Source organism: Ciona robusta, chromosome 3 (assembly GCF_009617815.1).
Source record: "Ciona robusta chromosome 3, ASM961781v2".
NCBI classification, from domain to species: domain Eukaryota; kingdom Metazoa; phylum Chordata; class Ascidiacea; order Phlebobranchia; family Cionidae; genus Ciona; species Ciona robusta.
This window is the reverse complement of record NC_143237.1, coordinates 2,168,440-2,182,935: the sequence shown is the minus strand read 5'-3', so window position 1 is coordinate 2,182,935 and position 14,496 is coordinate 2,168,440. Positions and strand designations below refer to the sequence as shown.

General features: G+C 34.0%; 2 protein-coding genes across 5 annotated transcripts in view; one reads left to right on the top strand and one right to left on the bottom strand.

Moving 5' to 3' along the window:
- The first annotated feature begins 694 nt into the window (after positions 1-694).
- LOC149737617 (C-1-tetrahydrofolate synthase, cytoplasmic-like) lies at positions 695-10,736 on the top strand. Its single transcript, XM_089873837.1, has 17 exons — positions 695-853; positions 1,215-1,365; positions 1,784-1,995; positions 2,144-2,317; positions 2,972-3,100; positions 3,898-4,025; positions 4,490-4,698; positions 4,888-5,003; positions 5,298-5,385; positions 6,508-6,656; positions 6,959-7,183; positions 7,657-7,777; positions 8,033-8,185; positions 8,618-8,814; positions 9,290-9,477; positions 9,831-10,032; positions 10,300-10,736. Exons 1-17 carry the CDS (start codon positions 734-736, stop codon positions 10,540-10,542), a joined length of 2,805 nt encoding a protein of 934 aa, XP_089729963.1. The 5' UTR covers positions 695-733; the 3' UTR covers positions 10,543-10,736.
- Positions 10,737-11,044: 308 nt separating this feature from the next.
- LOC149737614 (acetyl-CoA carboxylase-like) overlaps positions 11,045-14,496 on the bottom strand; it is a 34,253-nt gene continuing 30,801 nt past the window's right edge. For all 4 annotated transcript variants that reach the window (XM_089873813.1, XM_089873811.1, XM_089873812.1 and 1 more), the window contains 7 exons: positions 14,357-14,471; positions 13,859-14,003; positions 13,437-13,582; positions 12,911-13,065; positions 12,274-12,444; positions 11,857-11,994; positions 11,045-11,535 (listed from right to left, as the gene is read on the bottom strand). In XM_089873813.1, coding sequence (XP_089729939.1) covers positions 11,413-11,535; positions 11,857-11,994; positions 12,274-12,444; positions 12,911-13,065; positions 13,437-13,582; positions 13,859-14,003; positions 14,357-14,471 — 993 coding nt within the window. In that variant the 3' untranslated portion in view covers positions 11,045-11,412. The remainder of the gene's footprint in view (positions 11,536-11,856; positions 11,995-12,273; positions 12,445-12,910; positions 13,066-13,436; positions 13,583-13,858; positions 14,004-14,356; positions 14,472-14,496) is intronic.

Here is a 14,496-nt window from a genome sequence, read left to right as displayed (position 1 = left end):
TCGAACCGCGAATCTCGTTTGCACATGGACTTCGTGCAAACAACCAGAACGTTTCAGAACAAATCAATATCGAGCGTTGGTGTAAGTAAACACAAATTGCCCAATTTGATACGTCGGTATTTTAGATGATATATACCAGACGTGCTATTTCGACGGGCCGCTACATACCTATTAATACACCGACTTTTGTTGGCTTATTTTGTTTTACTTTGGCACCATTTTAAATGCAATATATGAATCACACGTTGGAGTAGGTAAAAAAATGTGTGTTTTGTGGTTTTGTGGGCAAAGTGGTAAATTGTTCAATCATAAAATGCTATACTTATCTTGTGTGCAAGGTACGCAAATTAACACGTTTAAAGGCAGCACAAATAGCCATCGGGTAGGTTTAAACAGCATAATTGTACAGTACAGTCTAAACTCTAAATACACGACAAACTATCAAATATCCACGTGCCTAACAAAGTTTTAAATTTGGGAATTTCCCCTCAATGAATTGTTGACACAAAACGAATGAATTGCTTTGTCAGCAAATCTAAGAGGTTTTTGACTTCGTATGCAAGATGTAATTATGTTCTTGTAGCCCTGCCAAACTAGAATGCGTATAATTAAACAGGAAATTGCATTTTTGGTATGGTAGTGCAATAAACATTGTTTCAAAAACAGCTTAAAGATGTTTTTTTTTTAAGTTTTTTCTGTTGCATTTACAGGATATTCAATCAATTATATTAGAATGGCACAAATATTAGATGGCAAAAAATTGTCTGCAAAAATCAGGACAGATTTGGCAAGAAATGTTTCTGAAATGGGTGAAAAACTGGATGGATTTCAACCTGGTTTGGCAATTGTGCAGGTGCTGATCTCAAACTGTGCATATATAATAATACGATTTAAAGTGCTATTATTTTATATTCCATTGTTGGTTCACGTAATAAAAATCATATTTACTAAAATCATTTGAGGTTTTTATACATTTAACCCAAAATTTTTTTTTACAAAACAATCATTAATTTGGGAGTTTCCTAAACGGCATACAAGTACAGTAAATTGAAAGATAAATTTGCAAGTCCCCAGAAAATATATACGAAAATTCATTTAAAACAATTTTATCATCACAAGGTCACAGACTTAAAGACATTTAAAAAATCTTCTAAGCAAAAAATATAAATTTTCAATGTAGAATGTGATTAATCTTCTCGTGCATTCATCATCAGGTTGGAGCAAGGGAGGATTCAAACGTTTACATCCGGATGAAAATAAAAGCTGCCAAAGAAATCGGAATCGCGGCAAATCATTTCAAACTTCCACGATCTACAACTGAAGCAGAACTTGTGGAAAAAATTGAGAAGTTGAACTATGACAGTGGTGGGTGGTGTTCTGTACATCGATATCAGGGTAGAACATTGAACCTGGTATCCTTGGGTACATAAGTGGTATTGCATTTTTAATTGGGAAATATTTTAAGATTTTTAACTGGTAACAAACAAGTTAAAGTAATTGCTGTAAAAAATGGCTGTTTGTAATATTTATAAATCTCATAGATCTCTTGTTTACTTTAGTGTACATGAAGTTTGTTTTGATGATAAATAAATAAATTGAGGGCAAAGCCAAAGGCTACTTTGTTATTTTACATTCTAGCAATTAAATTGCACAAATATATCGAAAATTTACATTGCAAATTTACCAACAGAAAATTCAGTTTACATGCCCTTGCAGCATTGTATTAATAAATGGTATATCACACAAATTCAATAATTTGGTAAGTATCCGTGTTTATTTTCAGGTGTGCATGGAATAATCCTTCAACTACCAGTAGAGAGTGACTTTCCCATAGATGAGGATACTGCAATGAACTCAATACATCCAGATAAGGATGTGGATGGTCTGCATCATTTTAATGCAGGGAAATTAAGCAAAGGAATAATTGGTGATGATACATTTGTTCCATGCACTCCTCTGGGATGTTTGGAGCTTATCAAGCATACAGGAGTACAGGTGTGGTTTTGTTCATGTTAAATAGTACAATATACTATGCTGATTTGAATGCATAAATAGAAAAAATATAAAAAAAATTTGTGACTAAAAAGAAATAAGTTTCATGAATGAGAAAACAGTTATTTAAAACAGTTTGATGACCCGTTAGATTTCTGGCAAGCGAGCTGTTGTGATTGGTCGAAGCAGAATCGTTGGATCTCCCATAAGCGAATTACTCAAGTGGAACAACGCTACCGTCACAATGTGTCATTCAAAAACCGAGAATTTACAAGAAATTGTTTCAACGGCTGATATTTTGGTGGTGGCCATTCGCCAACCGCAGGTGAATATATATTTAGTTACTTGTTTTGTTGCTTAAAAGCTGTTTGATTTATTTAAATAGGCTGAAACATACAAAATGAAGTTTCCTGAAATGTTAGTTGGTTCGCCAATGCTCTTCTTTTATTTTATAATACTTTATTTATTCATTCATTCAATATTAAATACTCGGCAACATGCATTACCAATTGTCCCATGCTTTTAATTTCCAATAATTTTACTTCATGTAAACTTCTCATTCTATATACCTAACTTAGAGTGTTGCCACCTTTTACAACTACAGTGTCTATCTTTATATTTATACGATTTTACTCAGGTAGCTAAAATATTTATGAAGCAAAACACAGAGGCAATAACACAGCGTGCAAGGATATAAAATATACATTTATTTGTACCAAACCTTAGTTTTTTCAAATAGCCTTTTTTAATTGTGTTTAGGCATTATAACGAATGTTATTGCCACGCTGCTTAGGCAATCAAGTTTCATTCATTCGTTTTTTCAGTTGTGAACAAAATATTTTGACCTAATGTATTAAATTACTTATATTTATTTCTATATGCCATGTAAGGATAAATATGCTACATACATTTATTTATTCAACTGTGAACAAATTATTTTGACTCAAAGTATTGAATTGCTTGAATCATCTCCTTGTAGATGGTGAAGGGAGAGTGGGTCAAGCACGGAGCTATTGTGGTCGATTGTGGAATTAACCCAATTCCTGATTCAACCAAGAAAAGTGGGCAAGCATTGGTTGGGGATGTTTGTTATAGTGAAGTATCTAAGGTTTGTGGGGTTTTGGTGGCTTAGTATATTGTTGTGTTATGTTAACTTGCGTTGTAGAAATATTAGCATATTCATGCTTAGTATGGCTATGTTGTGTATAGGAAGTTTCATGTTACTTTGTTTGTTTTGTTTAACAGTGCAACTGTGTTAGTCAAATTATAATGAGATAAAAATTGTAAACACATTGTGAAGGATAAACAGGAAACAGGATTGACCTCTGTTAGTGAGATTAATTCTTAGTAGTGTGGTGTTGTGGTTTTGAGGCACAATCATTGTGTTTGCTGCTAGTATAATATATGATGCATAGGTTGAAGAAGGTAAGTTATATTGGGTAATTAGGAATAGTTTCCCAGTTTGTTCATGCCAAAATTTTACTTAAATGTAGAATATTTTGGTTGTTAAAGTTTAATAATAGTCAAGTAATGTAAGAAAAGCTTGTATGATGAATTTATGAATTGTCTGCTCACTACCGTTCCTTAAGATGGAAGATACGTTTGTGTTATATGTGGCACATTTTCTGTGAAAAATGGGATGACATGCAGTTACACACAGTTGTCAAACAGAGGAAACCTTATTGATTAATGAAGCGAATGCATTATATTTTTATTCTACTTGTTTGTATAGATACTTAACAACAGAGTAAAAGCTGTTTTAAACCTAAAACTGTGATTCTATTACATATTATGTGAACCCTGTTTTAAAAGTTGGGGTTCCATACATCGATACATGTCATATCAGGCCCCTAAAGTTACACAAATAACTTGTGTAATGTATGTTTCAACTTATGTATTGTATAGGTAGCATCATGGATCACACCCGTGCCTGGAGGTGTGGGTCCAATGACAGTAGCCATGCTGATGAGGAACACAGTGCATGCAGCACAGAAAGTTTTAGATAAACGACTTTCACCATCGTGGAATATAAGGTTTGATTATAATATTGCTGCTCGGATTATTTTTATTTAATAGTAAGTAAGAAGAAAGTAACTTAACAATGGTTTACTGTGACTTTAAGATATATTATGATGTGTTTGCTGGTCAAACTGGTTTGATTGTTAAATTAGCAATGGTAAGGAAAGTGGGTTTCTTGGCATATTTCTATGTTGTACATTTTCTTCGTATAAATGTAACTTATTCATTCCCGAATGGCTGACAATGAAAGTCATTATAACACAAGTGTTTTGTTTCTACACCTTGTTTTCATACACCCTGTTACAAATTACAATGTAGGTAACTTTGTTGGTGTTTTTTTTTATCTTTTTTGTTTAACTTTTGATGTATTACTGACAACTTAGACAACTTATAAGGGACCACCACCTTATGCCATTAACCAGTGTGGCACTATATCAGACATATAGATATCGTGTTATTATTTCATTTCCCTATTTAGGTACCTCCCCCTTAAACTTCTGGACCCAGTACCAAGTGACATAGAAATAGCAAAAAAGCAGAAACCCAAAGACATCAACGTATTAGCTGCCGAGATTGGTCTTTTGCATGAAGAGGTTAACTTGTATGGGAAGAAAAAAGCAAAAGTTTCACTAGATGTTTTAAACCGATTGAAAGACGTGGAGAATGGAAAATATGTTGTGGTCACTGGTGAGAATAATAACTTTTTTTGTCTTTTTAGTTTATATATATATATATAAACATAAAAAAAACATATTATATATATGTTTTTTAATTATATATGTGTTTTTTTCATAATCTAAAGAAATATTTTTAAAAACCAAAGGTTAGATAAAAAAGTGTGTTTTTTAAAAATATGTTTATGCCTTATGTTCACAGGTATAACACCCACACCACTAGGGGAGGGCAAGAGCACGACCACTATTGGCCTTGCACAAGCGTTGGGTTCGCAACTGAATAAAAATATTTTTGCTTGTGTTCGACAACCATCGCAGGTAAGTTACTTAATATGAAATCTTTAATGAGGATGTTTATTTATTATTGGCTTATCCATTGGGTTTATAATGCAATAGTAACAATATGGTTTTATAATGTTATACGTTTGTATTTTCATTTAAATTTAGACAACCCAATAGTTGCCACTTGGGAAGGTTGTGCAATTTAAAACAGAAATTTATCACATCATTTGTTTTGCTTTCTCAATAATTTTAAATTTTCTTGCTACTTTTCCAGGGGGGTTAAGTTTTTATTTATTTAATGAAACTAAATATTTAATTTTCCTTTTACAGGGTCCAACATTTGGAATAAAAGGTGGAGCAGCAGGTGGAGGATATTCACAAGTTATTCCAATGGATGAGTTTAATCTACATCTTACTGGTTTGTACAACATCTCAGTTATTTTTTATTGTGGGTGTTTTAACAAAAGTTTGCGGCATTATTATTTATCCTTGCAGAAACTCCGAGTTATGGATTTCTTATTTTATACGTTACTTTTCTGCTCTTAAGTTATTTGTTACTTTTAGGGGGTTTTAGAGTTATGCTTTTATATGTAGATTTGATTTTATTCTTGGCATCCAATAATTGGGTTCAACAGCCACGCTCTTTAACTGACGCTCTTTCCCGCACCTTTTACCCATAGCGTGTTTTAACGACTGTTGTTTTGCTGTTGATTCCCTTCTCTTCGTTCTTTAATTAACATGATCTTTGCTATCGACTTTAAAAAGATAAATAAAAAAATATGCAGTGTTATAAACGTTCTGCAATTTTAACTGCATTAATTTTGTTGTGTTTGGTATGTTTCCCCATAAACAAAAGCAGACATATTGCAGACATACTGATTGCAGACTTACAATATCTATAACTTGTTGATGAATTATATTGAAGTAAAATATTAACTGCACGTTATCAGCTAAATCTGCCCTCACTGCAGATTCAGCTGACACAAGATTATAATATTATCATGGTAAACAACATGAACTTCAAGTTATATACAGGACACATGAACGTTCTGTGTTAGGGTACACAAGAATGTATATTTGGAACAAAATTGTTTAATTTTAGATATATCTTATGATAAAGTTTCTTGTAACTTACCATTTAAATTAAACTATATCAACTGTCAAACAGGGTAAAGCTTTATCTTTGATGTTTTAGCTTTGTGGGTTCGCTAATACACATTAAGGGTTGTATATGAAATAAGCTAAAATTTTCTTTTTTTTGTAAAATTTACTGACAATGTATCTAAGTGGGTATAACGTTTGCATTGTAACCAAAGGACAAAGCTCAATGCTGCTGCTATGGCGTGTATGTGTTCTGGGCAAAACACTTAACAATATTTAGTTTAACCCAGTGCCCACTAATGGTTTTCCAAAGTTTCCGCAAAACAGAAAAAAATCATTCAAAAAGTTACATACTTGAAAATCTTGCGTTATAACTTTTAAAGTTGGCCTGTCAGGCGAGAATAAACAGCCGCCATTCATTCGTTCATTTGATTGACAGGTGACATTCATGCGATCACAGCAGCAAACAACCTTCTAGCTGCAGCAGTCGATGCTTGTATATTCCATGAATCAACACAGAAGGATGAAGCTCTTTATTCACGTCTTGTACCCAAGAAAAAGGGGATCAGAGAATTTTCAAAAATTCAGGTATTGTATATTATAGAGATGATTGAAGATCTAAAAATAACACCAAGTACCACCATTTTTGGTACTGTGTGGCTTGCCGTGGGATCTGAGATTTATGCCAGAGTTGGTATATTTCCGCTGACACCCAGGGTGCTACAACCCATCAGTGACCACTAGGATTGAGCAATAACCATTTAGTGTCTAACCCAGAACATATTTACTTACCAGTATCGAGCATTGAGCTCGGCATTCTTCGGTTACAATGAAATCACCAAACCACTAAACCACAATACCAACCAAACATTAACAAACCTCAACCTTAGATTCGAAGATTAGAGAAGTTAGGAATCACTGAGCGTGACCCGGACCAACTTACCCCAGAGGATCGAACCCGTTTCTCGCGACTCGACATCGACCCTGACCTGATCACATGGCAGCGGGTGATGGACACAAACGATCGATTCTTGAGGAAAATAACCATCGGACAATCACCAACTGAGAAAGGAAAAGAACGAACGGCTCAGTTTGATATCACAGTGGCTAGTGAGGTGGGTTTAATGATTTGGTATAAATTATTTGGCTTGTATAACCTTAATTTATACAAAAATGTACAATATTTTATATAAAAAGTTAAATAATATAAAAATAGCAATTCATTGAAAATGCTATAAATAAAAACAGTATTTTTATTCAAAAATTGTGTCTGTCTTTCGAATAGACCATCGGGGTTTAATTTAATATAATTTGGATGACTCTAATCAAGTCTGCCATATTTCATTCTTGAAAGTTTTAATTTTAATTATATACGAATAATTGCTGTGGCTCCATGGTAAAGCGAGGTGCACAAAGCAGAACAACCGTGTTATAATGACTGTTATTTTCACCACCACACAAGGATAAATAAGTATCAAGTTATATTGAGTCAATTATAATCTAACTTTGTGTTTTGTGTTACATGCATAAGGTATACATAATGAATGACCATGTTTTATAAACAATACATATATGATGTATATCCCAGGTTATGGCAGTCCTCGCACTAACCACCAGTATATCGGATATGAGAGAAAGGCTTGGCCACATGGTGGTAGCAACGAGTAGATCAGGTGATCCAGTGACAGCTGACGATATTGGAGTAACGGGTCAGTATTTCTTATTTAACAATATTAACTCTACTTGTCTCTTCAATTAGGTAGCAAAGAATTAAAAATATTTTAAACGAAAAGAGAAGATATAGGACAAAACAACAGTTGTTAAAAATATATTTAGTTTACTGCTATGGCGCAGTGGGGTTGATTGTGCTACCTTTGTTGGCATATGTGGAAAAATACATTAAGGTTTTCATATTATTACTATAGTAGTAAAAACTAAATCAGCCAATCTCTTACAATCTTTAGGTGCGTTGACCGTGTTAATGCGAGATGCAATTCAACCCAACCTGATGCAAACGTTGGAGGGAACTCCTGTGTTCGTGCACGCTGGTCCATTCGCCAACATCGCACACGGGAACTCATCCATACTTGCCGATAAAATTGCTCTTAAGTTAGCTGGTGAGGTTAAAGGGTTTCAATTTAACTTGGTTTGTTAGTTTATTTAATTTAGGGGGTTTGGAAAATAAAGAAATTGTGTTAATTTGTATTGGACCGTTTTTATCAGATTTTTTAGCTTTTATGGGTAGCTTATGTTTAATAATACGACACACTGTCACCGTTGCATAGCAGACTATACGCACATAACTATATAAAATGAATATTCTGTTATTTCTGCTACCAGGCATAATAAAAACAATCTTTTAACGGCTCATCTGGCAAAAAATGTAATTCCCTAATGAAGTTTTGCCAGATGGCTAACGAAACGTTGGAAAAACAGCAATACACTATGATTTAAACCAGATGTGCTGCTAAAAAACTGAAATAACAAAGGAAATAAAATGGAGTCAAGCGATGTACATAAAATATTCTTAACTTATTTTTATCAAATAGGTCCAGATGGTTACGTGGTAACTGAAGCAGGATTTGGTGCGGACATTGGAATGGAAAAGTTTTTCAACATCAAATGTCGAAGATCTGGTCTGCGTCCTCATGCTGTTGTGTTGGTGGCCACGATTCGTGCAATCAAAATGCACGGAGGAGGTCCTACTGTTGTGGCTGGGAAACCACTGGCAAGGGAATACTCTGAGGTGAATAAAATGGCACACTTTATATATATACACTGTAATATAGGTTCAATTTTTTTAGTAGAACATATTCAGTTAAAGAAAATTATTTTGTTATTTTTGGTCTTGTAAGAGAAACTTACTTTATTTTAAAGTAAATTTAATTGCAATCACTAGAAGCCAATCATCAAAATTTGCCAATATTGGCCATTTACAATTAAAACTCTGGAGATTTTCTCAATCGTGAATACGTTCTATGGCATATAACTTTGGTGATATGAATTAAAACAAATATTTGCTAATAGTGATTGGGTTTTATGACATACAATATTAATTATCAATATACTACTTGATTCAACTTACTTTAAATTTACAAGTTACAGTACGACCAATGTTTTACCTACAGTAAATATTTCTGGCTGGCATATCTTCATAATATGTTACAAACTTCAAATACTAATTATTCTGTTTCCTAAATTTCTAAATTTTGTACACCAAGGAACACCTAGAATTATTAGAAGCTGGTTTTTCAAATCCCCGCAAACAAATAGAAAATGCCGGATATTTTGGCGTGCCTGTTGTATTTGCGCTGAACAGGTTCGCAACAGACACAGATGCTGAGGTAGAAACCACGTTAAGACTCGCGCGGGAAAGTGGGGCAATTGATGCTGTTTGTGCATCGCATTGGTAAGGTTTAAAATTTTGCATGAATGAATATATTTCACAATCCTATCACGCATGGTGGGGCATCTTGAGAGATTAATTTACAACACAGGGTAATATTTTGTACACCTTGTTTCCGCATACGAGTTACACATATGTTTTGTTATTTTATGTTCGGATAATTTTTTTTATGTCTAACAAATTAGTGTCTAATGGGTTTAAGCAGTTGTCGTAAAGTGTCTTGCCCAAGACCACACACTCCCAATGGTGGTAGCATCAAGCCTTGGACCATGTCACACTTCTTTCTTTTGTTTTTGGGTTCCCAACAGACATTGAAAAATTGTATTAACATTATTTAACATTCATTATTTATTTAGGTCGCTTGGTGGTGTTGGAGCCGTTGATCTTGCAAAGTCTGTTGTCCAGGCAACAGAAGCACAAAGTGACTTCAAGTTTTTATACCCTCTTGAAATGGGAATATATGAGAAGATTGAAACAATTGCCAAGAAAATCTACGGAGCTGATGGAATTGAGTTGCTGCCTGAAGCTCAAGCTAAAGTTGAACTTTACACTAAACAGGTGAATATTGTGTGATGGTTGAATAATTAAATGTCCGTTGTAATGTCAATAACGTGCATGGAATGTTTGTGACCAACAAAAAAATTCTGTGATGAATATAAAACAAAAACAATTACCTACAAAATTTCATATATGTGGTAAAAAGACGAGGTGTATAAAACAGAACACTGTTTTCTAACAATTATCGTTACCCTGCCACGCGAGAATAATTAGGTTAAGTTCATTCAAAACTTTTGTAATAATCTTAACAACAACCAACATAACCAGGGTTTCAGCCACCTCCCGATATGCATGGCTAAGACACATCTCTCGCTTTCCCATAAACCCGAGCTGAAAGGATCTCCACGAGGATTCGTTCTTCCGATCCGAGACATCCGGGCAAGCGCGGGAGCAGGTTTCCTCTTCCCACTAGTGGGCACTATGAGCACAATGCCGGGGTTACCGACGAGACCCTGCTTCGTTGATATCGATATTGACCCAGACACGTTGGACGTAACTGGATTGTTTTAACCACTAGGTGTTGTTGGTGTTTGCTTTCTTCTATGTGATGAGTATCTTATTCTTGGAATCTGATCTTTAATTATAAAATAACGTACCCAACATCGTGTTCGCAATTATAAAAATTTACCCAAATTAAATTTCCTCCACACTCTGAACTGATTGCGTTTAATTCTAGTTCTATGCAATACATCATTTTGTGTTGACTCTGTTGAGCTGTTTGTTTAATCTTGTCAGTCAGATTGAACTGAAAGTATTGAATATAAGAATCCCAACAAAGAAAGCAAGACATCTTCAGTTCAATGTCGGCAGCACCCACAACTTTGGCCTAAATGTCATGTACCATAGGACAACACACTACAGAAACCCAATTATGTAGAATAGAGAAGGTTCAATCAAAGCTTGGTGTGAAAACTATTGATCAGTATTTCAAAACTAGAAACTCTAAACTGGTATTAAGATCTTGAGTCTTATACTCTGGTTACCATGCAAGCTGTTACTGCAAAAAAACTAATCATGATTTGATAGTTTTATTCTTACACAACAAAATAAAATTAGAATAAGTGTAACACATTTAATTAGATAGTTACGTGGTAAGTGACTAATACGAACTTTTATTTTGATGAGATTGCTAACAACTTGCATATTATTAATTAAGGCTTAGTTATTTAAAGCGCACTTGAAATTTAGTGCACAAGAATTAATGTCGTCATCGCAGCTGTATGCCACTTCTGACATCACAGTGGGTAAGTCACATGACCCATGTTCGGTCATGTGTAACTTGATAGGAAATAGTTCGAAACGAGAAAATCAAAAAGTAATTAGAAAACTTGCTTCGTACCAAACCCATTGTATTTAGGCATCTGCCACGTATGCATAGTATTAACTCTCCAGCGATTCTAAGACTTTTATAACTTCCTGTCGCTGCTCTGGTGACATCTGGTGGGCAAGTTGTACCACGGAGTGCATTGCAACTTCTGGACTGTTTTGTGACAAGATTCGAATCTGGAGGTGGAAAAAATGTAAAAACATATAATACTGACATTAATATCATCAAATATAAATGTCTGGTTGTTTATGAATAAGTTCGCAATTTGTTTTATCCATGAGCATGTTATAACAACTGTTGTTTTGTTATTGTAAATAAGTTCTGTACGTTTGTTTTATTCATTAGCAGTTTACAACCACTGTCGTGCTACCTTTGCTTGCCGTAATTGATTTTGTAAAAATGTTTGATCTTTGTGACCGAAGCGACAAAAAGGTCAAATATTCTTTCGTGATAACTAACTTAACAACAATAACAAAAAAAATGCCGTAATAAACCACCTGGTGGGAAACTGAGTCTCGTTGAAGAAGTTTAATATTTTCCTCCAACAATGAACTTCCTTCACTTCTCCCCTTAGATGAGGATAATTGTTCCGACAACCAAGCTACAACTGCTTTGTTGTCATCCCATAGATGTGCCTGTGGTGTTACAACATTATGAATAGGAAGTAAGAACATAATATTATGAATAGGGGCATAATATTAGTCATTACACTGACATTATAATCTTACATAAACAATAAACACAATAGTTATACGTAAACAAAACACCCCCCAGTCTTACAATAATTAAAAAAATTCTAGCTGCTACACATCGGTCTGCATTTTCTATTAAACAGATAAGCTCTGCTATAGAACCTCACCAATATAGAATAAAAAGTTATACTGTTTGCCATCAAACATTGAAATTAAACTTACTTTTACAGTTCCTTGATCCTCCACAAACCATCTGCGTAACATCACATCTATCTGAGCATTAGTAAGATCACGATTCGCGCCGTGGCATCGACTTTTAACATCATCTTGTAGAATAAGTCGTCTTAACTTCCAGTATAAGTAAGTACGTGAGGTCTTCCATTCGAGGATACCCTGTGTATAAAAAGGATCAATTTACATTCAATATTGGGTTAAAGCTCTTTTAAAATGACTGTAAAATTAGAAAAAAGAGACAAATATAAATTTGCAGAAGTTCGGTAAAGCTTCTTTCCATTTTGCTCATTTATTGGTAAATTTTCTTTCAGATAAAAAATAGTTGGCGAAGATAGGTTGGATGTTGGGAAGTGAGGTGAATGTCAAAGCTGCCTGTTGGTAATTGAAGTGCCACACTATGAAATAATATATAAAAAAAACAACAAATGTTAATTTAAAGCGGTGTTAACTGCAGTGTTGAAAAACAATCTCCGCAAAAATAAAAAAACAAACAATAAACTAAAAGTAAAGGATACAAAAACCCAAAATAGAATGGCAATTGTTTGACCCAAATGTGTTTCATTTGATACAGACGGCAATACAACATATTAAACACACAGACACAAAACAATGAACCATCACCCACCGAAATACATCCCTTGGCCAACATTCCGCCAGGTGTGTCGTGTAAGTCAGCAAACTTTACTGCCACCTGGTGGTACACTGGTTCAAGGTATAATTCTCGCTCTTTTAGTTTTGCTTCAATTTCTTTCTTTTCCTTCACGGTTAGTGATCGGTTTTCTGCCGAATGAATAAACTATTAACGCAATCTTTGTATTATTAATAATATCAACACATGGGTATGCATTCTTGAAAAAAATAATTTTGGAGAATTTTTTACCCCAAAAAATTATCTCCTACAAATAATATTGAGAACATAAAACCATTGTTTTTTCAAACTCCATTAAGTCAGGAGTAAACAATTATGCAAACAACTGAAATATTAATTCTCAGATACAAAATAAATCTTTCTAAATTACAAAAGAAATACACCTAAAACATTTATTCTCAAATATCCTTAAAAAAAACTTATTTTTGAATAAGCAAAAAATGATATAAATTTGTAATTCCTATAAAACAAAAACTGCAAATTATCATAATAATAAACCAACCAAGCTCCTGAGATAAAGCAGCAAACTGTCGATCACATCTTTTCATTGTTTTGATAATTTCTTTTCGTCGATATTTAATTTCCACAGTAGCTTCAGGTTCCAGTACACCACCTCTGGCCTCAGCATCAGCATATAACTCCATGTGGCTGGTTAGAAATAGAAAGTTTAACAATTTGTGATTATAATAACATCCATAATATATACCAATATGTACATATGTTTGGCATATGATAATTTTTTGCACAAAATTTAGGCAAAGTACATGATTTTATGTATACACCACATTAGCAAATTTGCATTGATTTCCTAAATTATAACTTTAAAATATAAGATTTCTTTTTATCCACATTATGCCTATCAAAATGAACAATATTTAAACAAAACGAAAACCTGAGGTGTATGAGTGTTTTTATATTACTTACGTAGAATTAATGGTTGGATCGACCACCACCCACGCCCCGCCCCTTAACTCAGCATAAGGTGGAATATAAACGATCACTGGTTGATGATATTTACGTAACGCATCAACTATGTAGGAACCAAACTTCAATACTTCATCATACATATCTGGAAATTAAAGGGGGTTTCATTGAGCCTGTTAATACATATCGTCAGGCGTTATGATATGGGTGTTCTGTTTCATACACCTCATGCCTAGTTTTGAGTTACCTTGTATGTAACTTTGGGGGTGTGCTTTTATTTGTTTTACATCAAGTGCTTTGCTCAAGCTAAGGGCAATAGTAGCAGCATTAAGCCTTGAACTCAGTAGCTTTTGGTCACGGGATTTGCCATATTGGAATTAGACAAAAGGCAGTGTTGTGGTAAAATATTCCATTGAATAATGCCATTATACAATACCATACAAGTGATCATGTATAGCTAATGTACATTATATATATTCAACGTATTATCCAACACACCTTTCATTCCACCAGAAAATCCTCTCCAGTTTGCAAACATAATAAGAGGAAGCCCCTCACGATCAAAGTCAAGAATTGCTTGCGCTGTTTTGAAAGCTGAGTCAGGATACCATACCTGTATGTGATGTATGATGGTAAGT